Source organism: Petaurus breviceps, unplaced genomic scaffold (genome assembly GCF_028583685.1).
Source record: "Petaurus breviceps papuanus isolate PSGF00001 unplaced genomic scaffold, PetGlider_PUasm1.0 90897, whole genome shotgun sequence".
NCBI lineage: Eukaryota > Metazoa > Chordata > Mammalia > Diprotodontia > Petauridae > Petaurus > Petaurus breviceps.
The window spans coordinates 14,514,410-14,538,327 of record NW_027187374.1 but is presented as its reverse complement, the minus strand read 5'-3'; the positions used below and the strand labels follow the sequence as shown (position 1 = coordinate 14,538,327).

The 23,918-nt window shown below is 35.3% G+C and overlaps 2 protein-coding genes across 7 annotated transcripts in view; one reads left to right on the top strand and one right to left on the bottom strand.

Moving 5' to 3' along the window:
* USP16 (ubiquitin specific peptidase 16) overlaps positions 1 to 14,178 on the top strand; it is a 36,521-nt gene extending 22,343 nt beyond the window's left edge. For 5 of the 6 annotated variants that reach the window (XM_069075049.1, XM_069075050.1, XM_069075053.1 and 2 more), the window contains 9 exons: positions 1,532 to 1,610; positions 3,343 to 3,434; positions 4,196 to 4,252; positions 5,143 to 5,319; positions 7,641 to 8,301; positions 11,506 to 11,600; positions 13,025 to 13,111; positions 13,587 to 13,743; positions 13,830 to 14,178. In XM_069075049.1, coding sequence (XP_068931150.1) covers positions 1,532 to 1,610; positions 3,343 to 3,434; positions 4,196 to 4,252; positions 5,143 to 5,319; positions 7,641 to 8,301; positions 11,506 to 11,600; positions 13,025 to 13,111; positions 13,587 to 13,743; positions 13,830 to 13,963 — 1,539 coding nt within the window. In that variant the 3' untranslated portion in view covers positions 13,964 to 14,178. The remainder of the gene's footprint in view (positions 1 to 1,531; positions 1,611 to 3,342; positions 3,435 to 4,195; positions 4,253 to 5,142; positions 5,320 to 7,640; positions 8,302 to 11,505; positions 11,601 to 13,024; positions 13,112 to 13,586; positions 13,744 to 13,829) is intronic. The other variant, XM_069075051.1, reaches the window with a different exon arrangement.
* A 1,304-nt stretch (positions 14,179 to 15,482) lies between these two features.
* The window catches only part of CCT8 (chaperonin containing TCP1 subunit 8), a 19,450-nt gene continuing 11,014 nt past the window's right edge, over positions 15,483 to 23,918 (bottom strand). Inside the window, exons 6-15 of the mRNA XM_069075055.1 lie at positions 23,461 to 23,522; positions 22,391 to 22,528; positions 21,435 to 21,613; positions 17,447 to 17,513; positions 17,285 to 17,372; positions 17,079 to 17,194; positions 16,714 to 16,785; positions 16,468 to 16,632; positions 16,069 to 16,188; positions 15,483 to 15,642 (exon numbers count right to left, since the gene is read on the bottom strand). Of these exons, the coding sequence (XP_068931156.1) occupies positions 15,565 to 15,642; positions 16,069 to 16,188; positions 16,468 to 16,632; positions 16,714 to 16,785; positions 17,079 to 17,194; positions 17,285 to 17,372; positions 17,447 to 17,513; positions 21,435 to 21,613; positions 22,391 to 22,528; positions 23,461 to 23,522 (1,085 nt within the window). The 3' untranslated portion in view covers positions 15,483 to 15,564. The remainder of the gene's footprint in view (positions 15,643 to 16,068; positions 16,189 to 16,467; positions 16,633 to 16,713; positions 16,786 to 17,078; positions 17,195 to 17,284; positions 17,373 to 17,446; positions 17,514 to 21,434; positions 21,614 to 22,390; positions 22,529 to 23,460; positions 23,523 to 23,918) is intronic.

The following is a 23,918-nucleotide window of genomic DNA, read 5'->3' as shown; positions in this document are numbered from 1 at the left end:
AGGGAGGATATGAGGGCTGGGTAGAAGAGGGTCTGTTGGTTTGGAGGACACTATTCCCAAGGTTCTTGGGCCTGAGGGTCTTGGGCTGTGTCCATCAGGGTCTGAATGGAGATAGTGGTCAAAGTGGTGGTGGTTTGACCTGCCTGGCACATGTTTACTTATGTCTTCCTTAGGGTGTCCCATTGCTTCAGCTAGTCTGGCCCACCTACCTGTGAGTGGTCATGCAGTGATGAAGCACAATTTTGGTTCTTGGATTCCTTGGAACTTTTCACTACATTATGTGTTTAATGAAAAGACTTTAGAAGGAATTAGAAAACAAGAACATGCTGTCAGTTTCTTAATGTTTCAATAATTATTAAATATTGGGGCGGCTAAGTGGTGCTGTGAGTAAAGCACTGGCCCTGGAGTCAGGAGGACCTGAGTTTGGTTCCGGCCTCAGACACTTAACACCCACACACACACACACAGAAACTAGCTGTGTAACCTTGGGCAAGTTACTTAACCCCAACTGCCCTCCAAAAGGCAAAAAAAAATTATTAAATATTATAAATTTTACTTTGGTGACATTTTTCATTTCTTTAAGGGCTTTTAGTCCACTAAAAAAAAAAAGGTAAAAATTAGAAGAAATTATTAACAAAAAGCTGTTTGATTAGCCCCTTAGATATAGAAGTTCCTTTTTACTGTAATAATTTTTAAGGATTATTAAGTCTACTACTCCAGAATACCCACGATGACATGCACTTTTCCATCTCTTGATACAGGTGACTCACAGAAGTGCAGAATGAGACATACATTTGTAGGCAGCCAATGTCTGGACTGGTTATGCCTATGTTTAATTTTTACAGAGTACACATTTTATTTTGGCCTGGGGGGGCGGGGTTAGGTTGGTCATAATGATGCTCCTTGAAAGAAGAAGAAAACATCAGTGAGATGTGTATGTGTGGGGGGAGTTTGATTTGTTTTTCTGTTTTTGTTTTTAATGCACAGAAAAGAATAAAAGGAAGTTCAGAATAAGATGCAGACAAACAAGGCAGCTTTGTTAACATGTTGAATTTATGATATACTTTTTTAAAAAGCTACAATCCTTTTTTTCTCTTTTTTAAATATGGAAATGTTTATGTTTGTTAATATGTCTCTAATTCAGTATAACAAGTACTTTTGAAAATCATTTAACTGTAAAACAGGATAATTGAACAGATAATTTCTTAAGCATTAGGTCATGTGTTTATATTCCAAATTTTTAGTAGGACTTTGTTGGAAGACCTTTTACTCAGAGTTGTATTCGTTAAGTAATGTGCTTTAAAAGTACCCATGTGAATATATAAAGGGTAGAGGGATGGTTTGCTAGTTGAGATACTTCAGTTCTTACCCTAACCAATAACTTTCACCCTTAGGGGTTGGCAAGATTAAAAAGATGATTAGTTCTTAAAGTTGTTTTATTGTAGATAGTATTTTATAGTCCTCTTTTAATAATGTGATTATGCGGAAGTTAATAAGACATAATCATATTATATGTACTTATTATTTTCAGAGAGTAAGCGCTGGTATTCTTAAAGCATTTGGCAATTCCACTGAAAAATTAGATGAAGAACTTAAAAAGAAAATTAAAGGTAATGTCAGATTTCTGGAACGCAAATACCAAAGTAAAATTCTTTTTTATTTTTTTAGGTCCTGTGTTGCTAGCATATGTTTGTTTCTTTGAGGATGTTTTATATATGGAACCTTTGTTGTCAGTCACTGAAGCAGTTCAAATATAAGTTCAAACATAATATAAAACATAGTTCAAACATAAGAGAAAAGGAAATTACAGTGTGTTCTAGTTGTATATTGATGTGTATTAGGGAAGTTAAACTTGTGGCCATCCCCATTTTTCCTGTTTTACAGTACCTAAAGCATTACCAGTTGCTTTAACATTGATTTTTCACCTCTTTGGGGCTAGGCCAGTAAAAAGGTAATTGGTACAGCCTGTGCTTTAGACACATCTCTGTTACCTAGATGACCAGGTTGATAAATATTCAGTGTCTGCAGAAAATGGTTCTGACTTCGTTTAACTTCCATAAGGGTAATATACTGGAAAGGAGAAAATGGACTTTGGCTTGTATTTGGTAGTATTTTTTATAAAAAGGACTACCTTCCTCAAAGGTTCAGCTCACATACCACATCCTACAAGAAGCCTTTGTTGTTGTTTGTGTTCCCTGATCCATAATTGTCTTGTATGTCCTTTGGAAAGATTTTGTATTTATTTTTCTATGTATATGCTGTTTCACTTCAGAATGATGTAAGCTTCTTGAGGACAAGAATGCTCTCCTTTTTGTCTTTGTATCCCATGAGTCTTAACACAATGTAGGAGCTTGTTCAGTTGAATTGAAGTAAATGCATATAATATAATGCATACTGTGTTTCCCCGATAATAAGACACTGTCTTATTAATTTTTTTGGACAGAAAAACACCAGAGGGCTTATTTTCAGGGGAGGGCTTATTTTAATGAACATTGACAGCAATTTTAATAAACAGGTAAATGTGAACAAAAAAATGTACCTTTATTCAATAATGAATTCAATAAAGAACAGGATGACGCGCTCACTGCTGCAGCTCTGATTGGATGCAGCTCGGAGTGCGGCGTGCGTTTCACGGTGGGGGGGACGGTGCATACAGAGGGTACCATAATGTAGCGTGTAGCGCAGGGGATCACCTTCACTACAGTAGCAATCTCAATAGGGCTTATTTTCGGGGGAGGGCTTATTTTAGAGGAATCTTACACAGTAAGGGGAGGGCTTATTTTCGGGATAGGTCTTATTATTGGGGAAACACGGTATATCATATATTTTTATAACCATGTTGTAATTAGGTAAAATTAGTTAGTAAACCAAATCTGCTTCCCCCAAATGTCAGAATTTCTCATGTAATTCTTCTCTAGTAGCATATATTTATAGAATTTTAGAGGTATTGAAGACATTAGAAATAATGTTCCCCTCCCCAATTTTTTGGATGAAGTAACTGAGGCCCAGAGTGATTGTGATTTGTTTAAGGTCACATTGCTAGATGGTAGAAGAAAAGGTATTAGAGAATATATCTCCTGACCTTTAGTTTCCCCTGTTGATTACACCACATTTCTACTTGAAGCTGATGTTATATTTCTCACTAAATATTACATGATATTGAGTTTCTGTTCCTAGAACAACTTTAGCCAGGTCAAGGGTAGAACTACTTTGAAAGTTTGTTGATTAAGAGACCTTAAATTTCATACAATTTATAAGGGTTAATTTGCTATCTAGTTTCTTTTTTTTCCATTTGCTTTGTCTGTTAATTTTACAGTTATTTTGTTAAACCCTTTTTTATAGAGCATGAAAAAAAAAAGGCAATACCAAGCTTTGTGGATCGAATATTTGGTGGAGAACTAACTAGTACAATCATGTGTGAAGAATGCAAAACTGTAAGTAGATTGTTTGATTATGACTAGATGTATTCAATACATAAAATATGTTTAAATTTCTACTTTACAAATAAGGCTATACCTTTCAAACTTCATTAGTTCAGGTGTATATAGTGTCATATAAAGCTAATTTTAAAAGTCCTTGAACCCCTGAAACATCTAGTTACACGGTCATATTTCCTTCCATTAATTTATACTTGCAGGGTGGTGGTACAGTGATGTCGATAATATAATGATATAATAACAGTATATTTTAATTAAATGTATTTTAATTTAGCAATTAGTTGGATATGGATAATATATTTTAAAATTATATTTCTACCTGATATATTTGTTTCATGTAATTTGTTAGCCTTACAGTACCACATCTAATTACAATTACAGCAAAATTTATTCCAAGCATTTTTAGTGTATCTTCAGTCAGTGCAGGCATTCTGAGTACAGTGGAATGCTAGGCCTGGAGTCTGGAAGGCCTGAATTCAAATTTGGCCTCAGATACTTAATTAGCTATGTGACCCTGGGTGAGTCACTTAACCTTTGTCTGCTTCAGTTTCCTTGACTGTAAAATGGTGATAACAATCATTATTCTGAGAACCAACTGAGATAATTTGTAAATTGCTTACTATGGCACTATACTTATTAGTTGCTATATAAATGCTTATTCCCTTCCCCTTCTCTTTCAAAATAAACAAAACTCCTTACATTGTAATGCTTTAAGTAAATTCTTTGCCTTTAAAAAGTATTTTTGGTGTTTGGTTAAGGTCTCCTTGGTTCATGAATCTTTCCTTGATTTGTCTCTCCCTGTTTTAGATGATCAGGTAAGACTATTGAGTTTAATTTATGTAAAATTTTTACCATTAGATAAAGTGAAGAAAGACTTTAAAATATTTATTAAAGAAGCTTTTTATTATTAATTTGCTTTAAGATTGATAAATATTATTTGCAAAGTTCCCTGAAAATAGTGAAAAGTACAAACTAAATTCTGCTAAAGAAGACAGTTATATCTGTAAGTCTTGGAAATCATTAATTTCTTTTATTTAACTATTATAATGGATTTACTGAAACTCTCTTAATAGTCTTATTATGTAGTATATTATAACTTAATAAGTATTAGGAATAACAGTGTTAGAACTGGCTTCTTTGTGCAAGGTTGTAGAAAAGTCTGTATATCTTCAATATATTTATTTTATTCTTTTAGAGTGAATGTTAGATACAAAACTGTCACAATAGAAGAAAGATAGACTTGATTTAGTAAAATCACTAATTAACTTAGAAACTCATTTCCTCATAATTATGGGCAGTAAAACCATGCTGACATTAACTCCTTTTTGAAACAGACTCTCTTTTGAAGCTATCATTTTTCTTTTAAAAAAGGGAATTGCTATAATGTTAATTTACCTCCGCACAATACAACAGAATGCTTTATTTAGAAATTTTCTTAGTTGCACAGCAAATCTCGTATATATTATATACCTAATTAATTCTGTTATATTACTATTATACTTTTATTGACTGTAAAGCTCACAAATTCAACCCATTTTCTTTTTTTCTTATTTTTTGCTTGAAAAAGTAATAATTTTTATCCTGATTAATTTTAATATTAGGGAAATATATATTATTAAATTACAACATAAAAACATTTAACCAAAGTTAAGTCCTTTGGAAAATAATGTTACTAATTTTTAAAAAATTTACATTCTGTTTTAAGAGTGGTAAGAAAAACATAAATGATAAAAATATCAAAAAAACAAAGGAAGATGAAGATAAAGACAGTGAGGAAGAGAAAGATAACAATAGTTATATGAAAGAGAAGAATAATATTTCTTCTTGTACAAGTAAGCACTTGCAGAAAAAAGCAAAGAAGCAAGCCAAAAAACAAGCAAAGGTTAGTATAAAGAATGATCTTCTACCTTGTATTTTATAATGTGATGTTTTTCTTATAGTTAAGGGTTTTTTTTGCCGATTTCTCATTTTATGAGTAGATATTTCATTTATAAGGAAATTGGTTATATTTGAAATTTTTACTCATACAACATATATATATATATATATATATATATATATATTTTTTTTTTTTTTTTGGCTTTTTGGAGGACAATTGGGGTTAAGTGACTTGCCCAAGGTCACGTGGCTAGTTTTTGTGTTAAGTGTCTGAGGTCGGATTTGAACTCAGGTCCTCCTGACTCCAGGGCCGGTGCTCTATTCACTGCGCCACCTAGCCGCCCCTATACAACATATTTTTAAGCTATTGTTTCTGCCTGAAGTGTTTTTGTTCTGCATCATTTGTTAGCCCTACAGAACCACTAATAACCTTCTTTGAGTTATAGCAAAATTTATCCCAAATTAGACTACTCTTGACACATGCTACATATACTTAAATTTCTATTACTTTGCTTTTGCTGGCATATTAAAAAAAAAAAAGCACAGTAATGGGAGTCAGAAGACCTGGGTTTAAATCCTTCTTGGGGCGCTTACTAACGGTGGTCATAGACCATGGAGATTCAGTTTTTTCATCTGTAAAAAAGGGAACTTAACAGTACCTCCTTCATTGAGTTGTTCTGAAGAAAGCTTTTTGCAACCCTCAACATACTATAGAAATATGTTACTGTTTTATTACTGGTGTTGTAGGAATATCTTTAATTCACTATGTCCAAAACAGAATTTATTATCTTTCCCTCTAAACCCATCCACCCCTATGTTCCCTGTTACTGTAGAAGGCAACACCATCCTCCCACTTCTTCAGACCCACAACTGGGAGTCATACTTGCTTCCTCACCATCTCTCACACTATCCAGTCTTTTTCCAAGGCCTGTTAATCTTTGCAACATGTCTCAAATACATCCCCTTCTCTCCTCTGACACTGCCACCACTGGTGCAGACCTTCATCACCTCACCCCTTGATTTTTGTAATAGCCTATTGGTGGGTTGGCCTGCCTCAGGTCTTTTCCCACTCATTTTCTCCTACATTGAACCATTAAACTGATTTTCCTAAAACTTAGATCTGATTGTGTCACTCTTCTCCCTCAATAAATTCCAATGGCTTCATATTGTCTCCAGGATCAAATACAAAATGCTCTGCTTGGCATTCAAAACCTTTCATAACCTAGCCCCCTACTAACTTTCTGGTCTTTTAACACTTCCTCCCCAACACATACTCTTTGACTTTTTTTTTTTTTGCTTTTTGGAGGACAATTGGGGTTAAGTGACTTGCCCAAGGTCACACGGCTAGTAAGTGTGTTAAGTGTCTGAGATCGGATTTGAACTCAGTCCTCCTGGCTCCAGGGCCAGTGCTCTACTCACTGCACCACCTAGCTGCCCCAACATGTACTCTTTGACTTAGCAACACTGACCTACCTTCCTGGCTGTCCCTGGCACAAGATACTCTTAGCTTCAGACATTCTTTCTGGCTTTCTCCCGTTCCTAAAATGCTTTACCTCCTCCACTCTTCTGCCTTCTTTTAAGCCCCAACTAAAAATCCCACCTTCTACAGGAAGCCTTCTTCAGCCCTTCTTAATTCTAGTGACTTCCCTCTGTTAATTATTTCCTCTTTTTCCTGTATATAGCTTGCTTTGTATATGTTTGTTTGCATGTTGTCTCCCTTATTAGATTGTTTGTTTCTTGAGGACAGGGACTATCTTTTGTCTCTTTTTGTATCCCAGGGCTTAGTATAGTGCCTGACACATAGTAGGTATTTAAGAAATATTTTTTGATTAATTGATGTAACCTTATTAGGATGTAAGCTCCCTGAGGGAAAGAATTTTGCTTTTATATTCATGTGTCAGCATTTAGCACAGTACTTGGCACCTAGTAAGTACTTACAAATGCTTTTCTGTCTTCATCATCCTACCCATTTTTCAAAGCCCAGCTCAGCTTCCACCTCATTGACTACTCATGCCCCAAGTTCCTATTACATATATAGTATTTACTCTGTGTCTTTTTATTTCTTACTGTACATACCCCATTGCCAAGCAGAATTTAAGCATTCAATGACCACTTGTTGATTGACTTGTAGTCTTCTGGTCCAAGTGGCCTCAAATGTAAAAGTATTGTTTAGAGTTGATGAACTCACCATTTTGTGTTTTTTGCTTGTAAAGGGTCAGGACTCGAGTCCTAGATGCTGATTCACCTTTGCTAAATATTTCTTTTCTTCATTAATCAGCTTTGCTTATTTTTGTCTTTTATCAAACTATATGCTTTGTTTCACAGAACCAACGAAGGCAACAAAAATTACAAGAAAAAAGTATTCAGCTCAATAATATCTGTTCCACTGAGTATCCTGAAGAACATCAACACATTAGTAAAACTTTACCACAAGAAGAAGTAGACGATGAATCCAACTGCTTTTCACAAGAGGAAGAAAAATCTGAAGAATGTTGCTTAAATCAAAAAGATATAAGAGACAAAGAGAATACTATAGGAACTTTGCCAGAAAATACAAATTGTACAGAAGAGGAAAATGTAAAAAATGCAAATGATGCAGGGGACCCTCTGAGTGTTTCTTTTCCTGTTGAATGTGCTAGTAAGTTAAATGATATATGTCTCAAGAAAGAGAGTGAGGAAGAAGATGACCTTGCCAGTGATTTTAAAAACCTTAAGTTGGATGCACTTCTTCAGCCTGATGAAATAAATATAGAGATTTTGAATGACACTTATCCTGTTGGGACAAAGATCTATGAAGTAGTAAATGAAGTACCAGAAACTGCTTTTTGTACCCTAGCAAACAGGGAAGCTATGAATATTGATGAATGTTCAATCTATCATTGTTTATATCAGTTTACTAGTAATGAGAAACTCCAAGGGTCAAACAAACTACTTTGTGATGTTTGTACACAGAGGCAGCATAGTGGACCAAAGACAGATATTAAAGGTAATATTTTAAATACTTTGAAAGTAATATTTTAAAAATATATTCTTTTTAATTATGATTTTCCATAGTGAACAAAATTATGAATTTCCAAAGTAAATTTAATCTCACTGAAATCTGGCTTCACCGAGAAAATATTACAATTATAAGAAAATTATATCCTTCCCCAACACTACCCATACCTTCATTCACACATCCAGACATCCTGGGTGGGGCAAATGTTTCACCACTGTTACTTCTAAGACTCCCTTTCCTGCCATTACTTGGCAACCTCTCCTTTCCATCTCATTGTATTGAAATTTTCCTCTCCATTCAAGTTAAAGTGGCTGTTTTGTACCCACCCTTGATCATTCTCTCTTTCTGTCCTTCCCAGATCCTGCTCTTATGCTAAGAGATTTCAACATCTATTTGAATATCTCTTTAATTTCTTGACCTAAACTCAACTCCACAAAGAAATGGTCATATTCTAGATCTCACCATTACCCACAATGTTCTATTTTCTTAATCAGAAAGGTTTCCTTATCCTTTATCTTCCCTAAAACTATTTCTCACCCTCACGATTTTCAATCCCTCTCACCCCTTAGTTCATTTTCAGGCTTGTTACTGCTTTTCAAACTTCAGTTTCATTTTTCCCAATTAATTAATTAACTAATTACCCGCACAGTGTAATCTACTCTTGTCAGAATCACTTGTCCCCTTATCCTGTCTGTCCTTATCCCTTGCTAGACACCAGCTCTGGGTACTCTTGCCATCTACCTCCTCTATTTTCATGCACATTCATACACTGAGTGGAGCTGTAGGAAGTCACACAACTATTTTCCTGGGTACACTATAAATTCTTATTATCCAACTTCAACTGGACAGTACTTGTAGTAGGATATTTCATTTTATTTCTTCCTACTTGATACCCAGTCTCACTCCCCACAGAAGATAAGATCTATCAAACCTTCTGTCTTTAGGTCTTCAGTGCCTCCTACCTAGATTCTTTCAGTTGAGAGAACTTACTTTATTTAAAAAATTGAAGCCATTTGCCATGAGCTCCTTCTTCTCCCCTCTAATCTTTTTATTTTTTTGTTTATTTGTCTTTGGAGGCAAGTGGGGTTAAGTGACTTTCCCAGAGTCGCACACCTAGTAAGTTTCTGAGGCTGGTTTTGAACTCCGGTTCTCCTGAGTTCAGGGTCAGTGCTCTATCTACTGTGTCACCTAGTTACACTCTCCCCTGTCATCTTAATATCTTCACACTCCCCATTTTCTCCTTTCTATAATAATGAGGTGGACTTTGACATTGCCATGACAAACTATTGCATGTGTACTGGATCCCATCTCCCATCATCTTCTCCAGCAGTGTATCCATACTCATCCCTCCTCACCTTTTCATATGTTCTATTTCTCCTATGCTATGTTCAAACATGCACAAGTCTCTCCCATCCTTAAAAAATTTTCACTAAACCTTTCTATTCTCCACTCCCTCAAATTATCATTTTATACACCCATACGCACATACACATACACATATATATATCTCCTCCCATTCCCAGCCAAACTCCTAGAAAAGGCTGTCTATACTCATTTCTTCTTTTTTCTTAGTCCTCAAACCTTTGTAGTCTGGTTTCTGACGTCATCACTCAACTGAAAGTTGAACTCTTAAATTCACCAGTGATCTCTTAATTCCACATCTGATAGTATTTTCTTAATCCTCATCCTTCTTGACAGGACCACCCTCATTTGACGCTGTACTCCTAATTCTCTTCCTACTTGTCTACTTTTTCCTCAGTCTTTTTTGCTGGCTTATCATCTGTATCTCTCCTGTCACCTTACTGTGGGTTTTCCCAACATACTGTCCTGGGCCCTCTTTTCCCTGTTTCCCATTCTCTCTTGCTGACTTTATCAGCTTTCATAGGTTTAATCATCAGTTCAACGCAAATAACTCATAGATTTATATCCTAAATCCTGGTCTTTTTACTGAGTTTTAGTTAGAAATATCAGCTAGACATATCACACTGGGTGCCCAAGAGACATCTCAAACTCATTATGTCCAAAATAGCACTCGCATTGCACCACTGCCCTCTAAATCAGCACTTTTTCAAAACTCCTATTTCTGTCAAGGGTACCATCATTCATGTAATCTTCCAGGTTTATAGTCTCAGCAGTGTTCCCAACCCATATTTCTAATCATTTGCCAAATTTTACATTTTTTGTCTCCACAACAGTTCACACATTCAGCTTCCCCTAGATACAGTCACCACCTTAGTTCAGATCCTTACCACTTGTCTGGGTTATTGCAGTGACCTCCCCAGTTGGTGTCTCTGCAAGTCTCCCCCCACTTCAATCCCATTGTCCTTCCACACACCTGCCAAAGTGATTTTCTGACCATGTCATTTCCCTACTCAGTAAACTCCAGTGGCTCCTTGCTCAAGGATCAAATTTAAACTCCTGCTTGGTTTAGATAGCCCTCACAAGCTGTTTTCAACCTGTCTTCCCAGCTTCTCCTTCTGTTCTGTAATCTAGCCAAACAGGCTTTCTCTTTCAAAATGACACTACATCTTACATTTATATTACTTTGCTTTTGCACTGGCTGTCTCCTATTCTTGGAATATGTAGTCTCATCTCCATCTTACAGAATCCCATTTTTCCTTCAAAGATGCAGTACAAGCACCACCTTATATATGAAACCTTTCTCAATCCTAAATGCTGGATACCTTTTATCTTGTCTTTGTTTTTCTTTGTATTGTGTGTGTGCTCTTTAAAAGTTAAAATGTAGGGGTGCCTAGGTGGAGCAGTGAATAGAGCACCAGCCCTGGAGTCAGGAGGACCTGAGTTCAAATCCAGCTCCATACACTTAACACTTAGCTGTGTGACCTTGGGCAAATCATTTAACCCCAATTGCCCTGCAATCCCCCCTCCAAAAGGAAAAAAAAAGGTAAACCTCTCCAGAGTAGGGAATTTCCTCTTGTATTTGTATTCTTAGTGTTTTAGAGAATCCCTGCCACATTGTGGGTTTGATTAATTTTTCACAGTATTTTCAAGGAGACTAGAAAATAGATCTAAGCCAGGACTCGTTGGGAGTCAGCTGCACATGCCATTTAGTCTTTCTGTCTTCCTTCACATATGCTAAATGTGAAAAGAAAGAAAATTGGTTTTTCTTCAGTTGTTTGATGTGCTACAAAAAATGCTGTCTTTCAAATTTCTGGTGGTTTTTTTCTTTAGGTGAAAAGAAGTATGTTTACACTAATGCCAAAAAGCAAATGCTGATTTCTCTGGCTCCTCCCATTTTAACTCTTCATTTAAAGAGATTTCAACAGGTATCAGTCAATGTTTAATATTCAATTTATCTTTGGTCAATAAGTAGTCTCATCTCTAAATATAGTAAAATTTTTAGAGGCAAGCAATCATGAAGTAGGATTTTGAATCGGGACTAGTTGTGTGACTGAGCAATTCACTTAGCCCCTCTGTGCCTTGATTTTCTTGACTGTAAAGTAAGTGGGTTGGACTTGATATAGTCTCAAATGCCCTTTCTAGTTCTAATTCATTGATAACTATACTTTTCTATAGCTTCCTGAGGTGTTTTTTTTTAAAGTCTCAGTCTTGAAAGGGAATTAGCAAGAATTGAAAAAGTTATTATTATAAGTAGAATATGGACAATTGGAAAATGTGTGAAGTTGATGGAGAAATATAGAAAATATCCCTAGTATTGCTATAACATTAGTTTCAGGGGAAGAAAGGCCAAGATGTTTATTCCACAGCCAGGCTGCTGCCAGTATCCCAGAGGAAAGTCTTTGCCTCTTTAAGGATTAACTCATAATGGAAAGAAGTTGTGATTACTAAAAGTTTTTCATGTATAAATCACTGAATATTTTGTATTATAATATTAATAATACCATCACAGGGAGGTATTGATTTGGACTAGAGAATTTTGGCTCAAATCCTAACATTGACTTAACTATTTTCCTTGACCTTGGTCTGTGATGCTGTGATCTTTATCTTTAGAAAATCTTTGTGTCTGTCTCAGCTACTTCATTGTCAGGGAGCTTTTCCCTTTGGGTTCTTCTCCTCCCTAGTTTCATGCTCGAGGTTACATCAGTTAGATTGTAGACCTAGTAAGACTCTAAGCATGAGTTTGTAGGTAGAAGACTGGACAAATATTTTTGTAGTGCAGAGTTATAAACTATCCTAAACTTCTACAGTAGAACAGTGGATAAGAGCACCAGACCTAGTTTCAGGAAAATCCCAAAACTGAATGCTTGTTTTCCTCAGATGTAAAATGGAGATAAGAGCACTTACAGGGTTTTTGAGAGAATTAAGTAAGATAATCTTATTTTAAAAAAGCACTTCGTAAACTTTAAAGCATAAATGCTGTATTATTAGTATCAGTCTGGGTCCTCTATTTTACTTGAACAAGCAAAGGTAGATAACCTCCCATTGAAGCTCTAGATTGATTTTGTGGTCCATAAGAATTATTTTGCATGTTAATGGCTAACTTTGAAAATTGGGATCATTTGGAAGGGACCTTAGAGATCTAGTCAATTCACCAACAGATGAGGAAAGTTAAGCCTAGAGAGCGCTAATGACTTTTGCTGATAAATAACAAAGGTGGGACCCCTTGGGCTCCTTAATCCTTGAACCAAACCAGACACAAAACTAGTTCTCTTAAGTTTTACATAGTATGTATAGCACTGAAATGTTTTGTGTTTTTTTAACTTCAGAAAAATAAATTGTTCCTTTTTAGGCTGGTCTTAATCTTTGCAAAATTAACAAGCACATAAAGTTTCCAGATGTGATAGATTTGGCTCCTTTTTGTACCATAAAGTGCAAGGTAAGTAAAAAATGGTCGTATTTAAATTATGGCTTACAATATCGTTCACATAAGGATGAAGTGTAGTTGGGGTTGAGGGATGGGAGGCTTTTTGAGTTAAAAAATAAACTGAAAGTTAGCCCTAAACAAAAATTTTAAGTGCCAGAAGACCTTTTTGAATAGATCCTATATAATATATATAGGTCCTATATACGCGGGATATGAAAAAGTTTCTGGGCAGATCCTATGTAGTAACAGGAGGATATGGACAAGAGTGCTAGAAGTTCTTAACTTGCTGAGATCACAGAGCTCTTTCAGGAGAACTTATCTGATCTTAATCATTTGAAAGGGCTGTTTGTTTGATTGGTACTCTTAAGTCAGTCTACTGTTTTGACCAGTTCTTTAATAACATTTACTCAAGGAGTAGTAGTACACTTTTCAGATGAGATGTTTACCCTAATTTGAAATGCTTTAAAATTAATTTCAATTCTTACAGAATGTTGCTGAAGGAAATACAAAAGTGTTGTATTCTTTATACGGAATTGTTGAACACAGTGGTACTATGAGGCGGGGGCATTATACTGCCTATGTGAAGACAAGAACTTCAAATAGTCATCTTTATAATCTTGTTCTTGATGGAACTAGTCCACAAGGTAAATATCTGAGAATTTTTGTTGCTACTCTAAATAGGGAAAATATACCTGTATTTTAATCCTGTTTTAAATTTTCTTCTTGATAGAATTTGAAAATGCATCAACGAAGGGGCAGTGGTTTCATATCAGTGATACACATGTACAAGCTGTGCCTGCAACTAAGGTTCTAAATTCACAAGCTTACCTCCTGTTTTATGAGCGAATTAATCTGAAAAATTAATCTGAAAAAGAATTCCACCCCACATTTTGGTTTTTGCTGGGAAAAAAAAGACAACTTGAATCATGTTCACATAAATTTGAAAATTCTAGGAAAGATCATGTGTCCTGGAATGCTGCAGGGAAAATGCTAAACAGACTCACAAGTGGGCAATTGTTTTATTTTTCTGTCGTTGAGAGGAAAAATAAAGATACCATTTATTGGTTTAATAATTTTAAGAGTTTATTAGTTTGCTGTGTTGAAACTTGGCTAGGATTGATTTCCTTAAGTATTGTAAAATTTACACTGATTCAAAAACACATTTTTCAGTGTGGTGACTCATTTCCTACCAAAACTGGACAAAAGATTGATGAAGAATCTTGTGAAGTGTTTCCTGGATAGTTCACCTAAGCAATAATAGAATGGAATAATGGAACTGATTTTATTGTAGGAACTGAGGCCATGGTTAAAGAGAGACAAGCCAAGGAACTTCATGTAGCTACTCTCATAACCCCCTATCAAAATCAAAAGCTTGGGAGGCCTGACTTGGGAAGGAGACAGAAAGATAATGGAACCTGGGAAAGGGGAAGAATTCCTTCAATCCATGCCTAGCCATGTCAAGCAAGGACCTCTTTCCAGGAGTAAAAAAGCAGGACAGGAAACAAAAATCCCAGAGTGCAGCCTCAGGGTGAGGGAGAGGACCAAAGCCCAGGGGAATGCTTAAAGAGGAGTCCAGGTGGGTCAGGATTATACATTACTACAGAGGCATATTATTATATATGTTATTAAATAAACCTAGTTTTTCTTAAGTTTAAATAAATTCATATACCTCAGTTAACAAGTAGCTCTTTTCAAGGGACCTTATGGTCTAACAGAATAAGATATGACCTTGGGAGAGAACCTTCCAAAATGGAGGTGTTTAAGCTCTTTGCTGTTTAACACCAACTAACAATGGAAACATCCCTTAATTTGGACACAGAACACCCTTGGATCTGATACTTGGTCAAGTCACTTCCTTGAGCCTTCACAGGGTTATGACTTCAGGAAGTACTAAAAAAATTCAACATTGAAAGGAAAAATAAAAAAAGGAAAAATCTCAGCACCTAAAAAAACTTTTTTACCTTTTAAAATAGCAATTGTGGTAGATTTTGTTTCTAAAACAATCTGGAGATTTCAAAAGTCTGGCTTCTACTAAAAAGTGTACAAATTGTTTTAAATCTTGACATTTGTAAAATTAGGTCATTCTAAACTTAAAAAATTTAATTTTTATATTAATGAATATTTTAATGCCTATTTTATGGGCCTTAAAGTCTAAGTCATGAGACCATTGGAATCCTGGTAAACTCACATCTCTGCCACTTAATAAAGTTACTTCTTTCCTAGAATCTCAGTTTTCTCATCTGTAAACTGCTAAGAAGCAGCAAATGAAAATTGGTTTAATGTTGAAAATCCTCAATCCATGAGAAAATGGACATTTTAATACACTGCTATTTAAAATGGTCAAAACCACCCTTCCCCCCATAAAGAAACAAACGTGGAATAATACTGGCCATAAAAATTTGATAGTATTTATTTTATTATCTTCAAATACAAAGAGGATGTTTTGAGATGTTCAGTTAACCTATTCAATCATTTTGATCATCATCCCAATCCTTTTTTCCTGTTGGAGGTTTTGGCCCACCAGCTGGTCTTGCCATGATTATCTATTAAAAAGAAGAAGAAAATCTTTTAATGACTCTATAGTTTTAATATATTGTATATAAATGCCAAGCTTAACATAAAAAATATTCCATATGAAACATAACTGTAAAATCAGTAAAGTGAGAAACTTAAGCAAAACGTGTTATAACATCTAGGGGGCACTCCCTGTTTCTCTAGGATCACAGACTTTGATTGCAAGGTCTTTCAGTATCCTAGATAATCTAAGTACTCTATCTCCTCACCTATCTTGGGCTCTCTTAAGCTATTCAATAATGACATCAAATCCTTTAAATTCCTTCACTTAAATTAGCTGAAATACACATAATCGTATTTTAATATAGAAAATACTTTGTAATCTTTGGGGGGGAAGATACTCAATTTAGAAAATTATTTTTTTAATTATTAGAATTTTATTTTTTCCTACTCACCTGATCAACTCTGAGTACAGTAACTGCAGCATTAGTAGCCAACTTGATAGCCCAATATTTTCCAAGGTAAGTATCTAGAATGCCAGCTTCCAACACATCCTTTACTGCTGCAGTTTCAGCCTGCCAATAAAACACAAAACTACATATTTTTTTCTTTCTAAACATGCATACACCCAAATGCAAATCATAAGCCACAAAAATACTTTTAAAATCATTATGTCAGAGCATTTGCTATTTCTTAAGCAGTGAAACCTGTATTCTTAAGTATCTTAGTGGCACCAAGTGAGAGATTGAATGTACTACAATTTTATATCACTAAAGCTTCCACCAGTCATGTGAATGCTAAAATTTGAAAACTTTTACAGTTGTATATGCAAAAGAAAATAGCTGTCCTCTAACCTCAATATCTAATCCAACATTTTTGTTTCCTTCTTGATGTACTGCATAAAGTTTAGAGATCACTTCATTAGCCTTAACTCCAGAATTTTCTGCCAATGCCCGAGGAATAGCTTCAAATGCTTCTGCAAATTTCTTGATGGCATATTGTTCAAGTCCAGGACATGTCTGAGAACAAAATAAAATAAAACGTTGTAAGATTTTTAATTCTGACCAAAGTAGAAGCAAACAACAGATAAACTGGTATACCTCTCCATAAGATGTGATCTGTTTGGCCAATTCAATTTCTGTTGCTCCACCTCCAGGTACAAGACGCTTATCCTATAATGAAGGACATACCAAGAGTTCAAATTTGTAGTAGTTTGATATTTGGAGTTTCATTACAGTGCCCCAACACTGGCAGGTTGTGTTAACTAAAAAGAGAACTTCAAAACTATCCCATAGAAGGGTGGGGGGTAATTAAGGGGTGGTATATGATTGGAAATAAGGTAATGGCAAGAAAAGTATCTTTCCTTCTGAAGATTATAGGATTTTAGGACATGAAAAGGATTTACAGTGTATTTAAAAAATTTCTATTAAACTAAATTTCAACAAGCAAGCTTGTTTTCACATACCCTTGTGAGAACTTTGAAAGTATTAACACCATCATCTACTGCCCTTTCTATGTCATCCATTAGATTATCTGTAGAACCTCGAAGTACTATAGTAGAAATGGCACCATCTTCCTTTTCTGTAAGAATTGAAAGGTTATTTTTTTTTAAAAAGGTAAGTAAAAAACCACTGTCAACCAGAAGCAATTATTCTTCAAAGGCATATTTACCATGCTTAAAAACAACCACTTGTGTGTCTCCAACCTCTGATAAATAAACACTGTCACAATGGCCCATTTCTTCAAGTACAGGGGGAGTCTGGAAAAAAGAATTTTATTAATATAATCAAAGTAATAAAAACATTTCAAACATGAACTTATCAACATACTTACGAGTCTAGGAAGGGCAACAGCACCAACAGTTTTACACAGTCTTCGGAGATCCCATTTTGAATTCAACCTTTTAAAACAACAAAACTTGTAATTCACTGTGTTAACAATACAAAAAAGGCATGGCTTACGGATTGCACATGAAACTAATTTTCTACCACAAATCCTCCCTAAAATATTTTGCAAGGAAACGCTCTAATGGTAGAATTTTCTGGTGCCCTTCAGTTTATAGTTTCTTTCAATAACCTGCCACATTTAGAAAGGGTTGGTAAAAATTGGTTTGAGAATCAAAGAACCTATGTTCAAATTCCAGATCTGGAATATACTATCTATATCTTAGACAAATCATGTTTGCTCTTTCTTTTTGGAGGGGGGAAGGCAGGGCAATTGGGATTAAGTGACTTGCCCAAAGTCACATGGCTAATAAGTGTTAAGTGTCTGAGGCTGGATTTGAACTCAGGTCTTCCTGACTCCAGGGCTGGTGCTCTATTCACTGTGCCACCTAGCCACCCCCATCTTAGACAAATCCTAATAAACAGGTTCTTAGTTTCTTCAGCTGTAAGATAGAAGTGGGGAAGACAAAGCATGTTGGAGTGATATATACAAGGTATCTTCTAGCTCCAAATCTATGATCCAATGAAAAGTGATCTGTACATATGTCTTCATAGTCAGGGCATTACAGATTATGTTCTTCACAACAACCCTCTTACAAGTGCAGTTTTTAGTTCCTATTTTACAAGTTCAGAAGTTTGACAATAACTGGGACTCAATCACAGGTCTTTTTGATCCTGCCTAATGCTCTATTATATCTTCCCAGAATAATTTTTCCTTCTGAAGTTGTCATGCAGCAGCAAATGAAAGCAAAGTTCAGTGTAAAAGTAAATGGAACTTATGTTCAAACAGGGCCTTACTTTGCTCTGTATTTGGTTGGGTACTTCCTTGCATCAAGAAAGGGGAAATATGGAAACCCCAAAGACATAAATCACAGAATTTCTCAATCCTCCATATAAGTTCTATCTTTAAAGTGTGCTTATTTGAGTTGTCAAAGCCTATATATCAGGAAAGTGTAAGCTCTGATTTAGCTAAGGCAAGTTCTAAGCTATAAAGACTTCAAATATGTGACCCACAAAAAAAGTAATATTTTTGCCTACTGTCCTAAGACCAATAAAGTTAATTCACTGATAGGATGTTTGCCACTTTGTGAAGAATTATTTTGCCATGGGAATCCATGAAATAAAAGAAAAATACAAAATTATTCCAAGTCTAGTACAAATTTCTATTTCTTCAGTGAGGCTGGCAAGAGCAACGGAAAAAAGGCTCAACAAAGGGTGCTAAAACCCACAATTTTCAGACTCTGAACTGAACTACTCGTACTCTAAATATAAGATCCTTTTTCATCAACTGAGTTGCAGTATGGAACCCTAAAAATAAAATTCATAGAGTACATAAAGCCGAAGTGAGATCTGAATGACTCTGAAATGAATAAGATGAAATTTAATAGGGTTAAATCTCTGTCAAGTTTTACATGGGTTCCAAAATACAAGATACTGGAGACAGGACTTTATAAAAGTTTATTTAAAAATGATCTGGTCAGTTTTAGCATGGTATAAGCTCAATATATGAAATGACGCTGTGATATAGCAGCCAAAAAAAGCTAATGTAATTTTAAGCTACACTACAAAAGTTATTAGCACTAAGGAAGTGGTAGTCCCCCTTTCTCAGATTCATTATTTGCTTTTCCAGGGAAAACCTCCACTTAGCTACAATTTCATTTCTTTTTGCTTCATTTAGAAGTGTTGAAAAAGAAGATTTGAGCAATTATGCCTCTCTCTTTTGACTTTTGACAGTTTGGTGAGCAAACATCAAAAAGCATCTCAAAAAAAACCACAACTGAACACTTTTAACTTAATAGACAGGAAACAAATAGCAATCAGTGGAGGAATTGTTTCTAAACCAGTAGTTTGTGTGTGAGCTATCAACATGACAAAAGTCAAAGTCAATACCAAATTAGAAGGCTAAAGATGAGAAGACACTGCATGGTATTACTATAGCTTAAATTTCTATTTAAAAAGCAGAAAAATTAAAGAACACCAATAAAGACCATTACAATTTCTTATTAAGTTAACATGGAGACCAAATAATCCCAGGAATTGCCTTGACACTTTTATCTGCTTACCTGTTAAGCAGGAATATATAGAAGCCAAGAGCAACACCAGTTCAGAAAACCACAACCAATTGCCGAATTCAGCCAGCTGCTTATTTTTGTATAGCCCATGAGCTAAGAAAGGTTTTGGGCGTTTCAGGTTTTGAGTTTTTTAAAAACCATCTGATAATATTTGAGAAAACTTTACTTAAAAAATGCTTAGTTCATAACCCATAGATACTCAGTTTTCATATACAGAACTGGAAGGACAACAAATAAAAATTAAACCAATGTCAGAATTTCATCATCACTATCAGTTCCACAATCCTATTTAATCTAACTTCAATCTTTTTAGTTGAGACTAGTTTTAAATGGAATTAGAGTATTTTTGTTGACACAGCTAAATAGGAAAAAAAAAGTTCTATTTTATAAAATTACCTAAATCATCTGGAAAATTATAAGGCTTTCCTGAAATTCACTGCCATTTAGGTTTCAATGTAATGTGAAAATTACTTAGTAAGTTATTTTGTACGCTACTCCCCTTCCACTTCACATACATAAATGGGATGACAATTTTTGATTTTTTTTTTGCCACAATGAGTAGATGAAATATACTTATTAACCAGATTACTGCATGCATCTGATGGGCAATTCACTGAATTATTTCATAGCTTGAACAGGCAGTGCAGATGAATAAATGAAAAAGCATTTATTAATGCAAATTAAAAAGGGATAGGAACTCAACTCAAATTGGGGTGGGAGGTGGGAAACAAGATAGTTCAGCTTCAGGGTATATGAAAAGGCCTGAAATCCTAAGAGCACAGCAACAAGGTGAATGTCAAAGCCCATAAGTAGATCAGATGACTGCTCAGAAGACCTTAGAACATGGTGTTAATTTAGGTGGTAAGGTCTGGTGGTCGTCCATCACAACAGGACTAGAATTGGCGACTCCCATTTCATCCAAGAGGTGTGAGCAGCCAAGTTGCTGTTCTGCCCCACAGGATTTGTACACATGGGGTCAGGGCACAGGGGAGGGTGGACATTAAGCTGGTCCAGAAATGAATAGGTCTAGATTGCTTTTGGGAAACGCTACATGACTATAAATGATTCCAAGCTGTTTCCTGATAGAGAAAGCTCCAAATAACATCAGTATTCTTCAGATTATGCTATATGGCTACAAATCATGCAATACCACAATTAAGAAATCAAGACTCCCAAGTGACTCAGAGAATATAAATTGGCTCTATCATATTACCAACAATGATTTGTGTGCAAGTATTAAATATAACACCAAGGAAATTTATGATCAGAAAATGGGGTAAAGTAGCTGGGCTGTTCATGGGACAAGTTTGGGGATAAGAAGACAGACTAAATCATGGGTACCCTATTTCAGCAGCTCTCAAAAACTCATAGGGCAGGAGTGGGGGTGGTTAGTAGAAGCGTCCCCGAATTCCTTTCAGGGGGTCCACAAGGTAAAATCTAATTTCATAATAATACCAAAACAGCTTAATTTCTAATACGGTTATAGATATTAGATTTATTTAAAGATTCTAATATGGTAAATATTAATTAACAAAAGTTCACTGGGGGAGAGGGCTCAATTTTTAAGAGCATAAAAGGGGTCCTCAGACTCAAAAGTCTGAGGACCACTTTTCTAAAGGAAGATTTCAAGTTTGTTGGGTAGATCTTATGTGTAGGATTTAGGGAAGGACACTGATAAAAATCAGTCATTAGTGATCATGGGTTTCATACACACCCCAAATATACTTTTTATTGACTTTTTTTTTGCAATGAAATAATATGCAAGTGACCCTTCTTAAAAAGTATAAAAAGGCATTCAATTCTTACCTGACCAACATTATATTGTATTTATTAGCATAATGAAGAGCCATATCTGCAACTTTGCCACCTGTCACGATTACATTTGCACCAGAATCAGCAATAGCTTTAACTTGTGAATCCATAAGATTTTCTTCTCCTTTGCTAAAATTCATTAGTTCTTCTGCAGTCTTTATCAGCACTGTTCCCTGTCAAGATGAAATTTTATTTAAAGTATGAAAAAAAAATTTTAAATATTTTTTTCATATGTAATTTCTGATGTGTACATTCTGAAACACAACCTGGTTCTTTCCCTTCCATGTCTGTTATAATACAGAAGAGAAAGATGCACCAAAAGATCCCTTCTCTGTTCCTCAAACTTCAATCTTGTGGAGATAATTCTTAAAGAGTTTTATAGATTCTCAAGACCACAGAACCCCTAGAAGAAATCCAAGAGTACTACTGAAACTTTGCAGTAGATGGAGTAAGTATGCACCCACCCAGCCCTGCGAGTTCATAGGTCTTATTGTATGCTATTCTTTTCAAGGGAATGTTATCCATACAAAACTAACAAAAAGTTACATTGGTCAGTCATTTTCCCTTAAGAATAGAATTGTTTATTTTCCTTTTTATGAGTTTCAAAGTGTAAAGGTTATAATTTAAACATATTTACTACTAAGCACCTACTACTTCACAAATATCATCTCATTTGATACCCACAATAACCCTGTGAAGTAAATGCTAATTATTATCCCCATTTTACAGATAAGAAAACTGGATCAGAAAGAGATTAAAAGTTATGGACTGAGGCAGGATTTGAATTCAGGTCTTCCTGACTCCAGGTTCAGGAATATGGAACATAGCTGTTGCTAAAAGGCTGCACCCAGTTTCTGAAATGAATATTCTGGCTATGACTTCAGGAAGTGAGTACATATCTCACAATTGCATCTTTGAGACCATTAATTCCTCAACTGAAATCTACCTACCTTAGTTTCAGTTATCATGCCATCAAAAGGACAAGAATACACTGCAATTTTAGCATCTTTCACTGAAGTTACATCACCTTCAGTTTCTTTCTTAAAAACCATACCATGCAATACTGAAGAGGAATGGATGCCAGAGCCCTGTAAAAGAAAATAATCAATATCTCGAGGCCTAACACCTGTAGGTGGAAAATCCAAAAGTACTCTTTAAACGCTTATGAACAAATATAGCAAAACATAATTAGGTAGGACCCAAATGAACTAAATAATCACAGAATGCCCTCCTCACCAAAACATCTTTAATGCAATTCCAATGCAGTGAATTAGGCAAAACTTTAATATGCTTCAAATCAACTTGATTTAAACTGGTGTGGTGCTCCCCCTCAAAGATATAGATCGTGTTCTATGACCCAGAAGAGTTGCTATTTTAAATGAAAACATTTATTACTCCACAGTGAATCTGGTGATAAAGTTCTCTGAATTTAGCTAATCTAACCTTAAGATATCAGATACAGGTCCCTTCCAATCTGGAAGACTGTAAGAGCTTACATTTCACTGGCATGGACTTTAAGAACTCAGGTCCATCCATATACTATAATTAGCATCAGAATAAACCTTAATGTACAACAGACAAGTATTATTTTATTAAGGTGAGATGGCAATCTGCCAACGTCAGCCCCATTCTGGATCAACTTGCTGGTTTAGTCCAACAAACATTATGAAAAATAAAGACATAATTTTAAATTTAAATGGAGATGTAAAATGACCCTATTTTGAATTAAAGCCCAGAATTTCTGCAACCTAAAAATAGCCAAATCTTAGAAGGCAATATCCAAATAATAAAAAGTAACTGGGACTTGAACACAAGGTGACATCAATGATCAGTGGTACCTCTATTACGCTGTTCAGGTTATCATAATCTCAGGTGGAGAATCTCACATAGGCTATTTTGGTTTAAAAAAAAAAAAAAAGCTAAATAGGACTGGTTTTCCTATGCCCAAAGTTGTTTAAAAGTAAAATTCAACCAAATGTTTTACTAAATTAAAATGAAGTAAATGATTTTCACAACTTACCAGAATTTTACACACTCTGATATTATCAACATTGAAATGGCCAGAATCAGGAAAAATAGATACTGTGAAAGAAATAAGATTAGTCAAATCAACCGATCAACAAGTATTTATTAAGCACCCCACTAGGTGCAAGGCACGATGGAGATACAAGTTCAAAGTGTGAAACAATCCTTACTCACAGGGATTGAGTGAGATGAGGGAGAACAGAGGGGTGAAGAAAACATACATATACAGCATAAATGCAAAACCAATAAATGCAAAGTAGAGTTTGGGAAAGATGGAACTTGAGGGAGAGGGGGAAGAAGGGAACATTTCATACATAAGACAGAGCTTAAGGCTAGGTGGTGCAGTGAATAGAGCACTGGCCCTGGCGTCAGAAGGACCTGAGTTCAAATCCAGCCTCAGACACTTCACACACACACACACACACACACACACACACACACACACACACACAC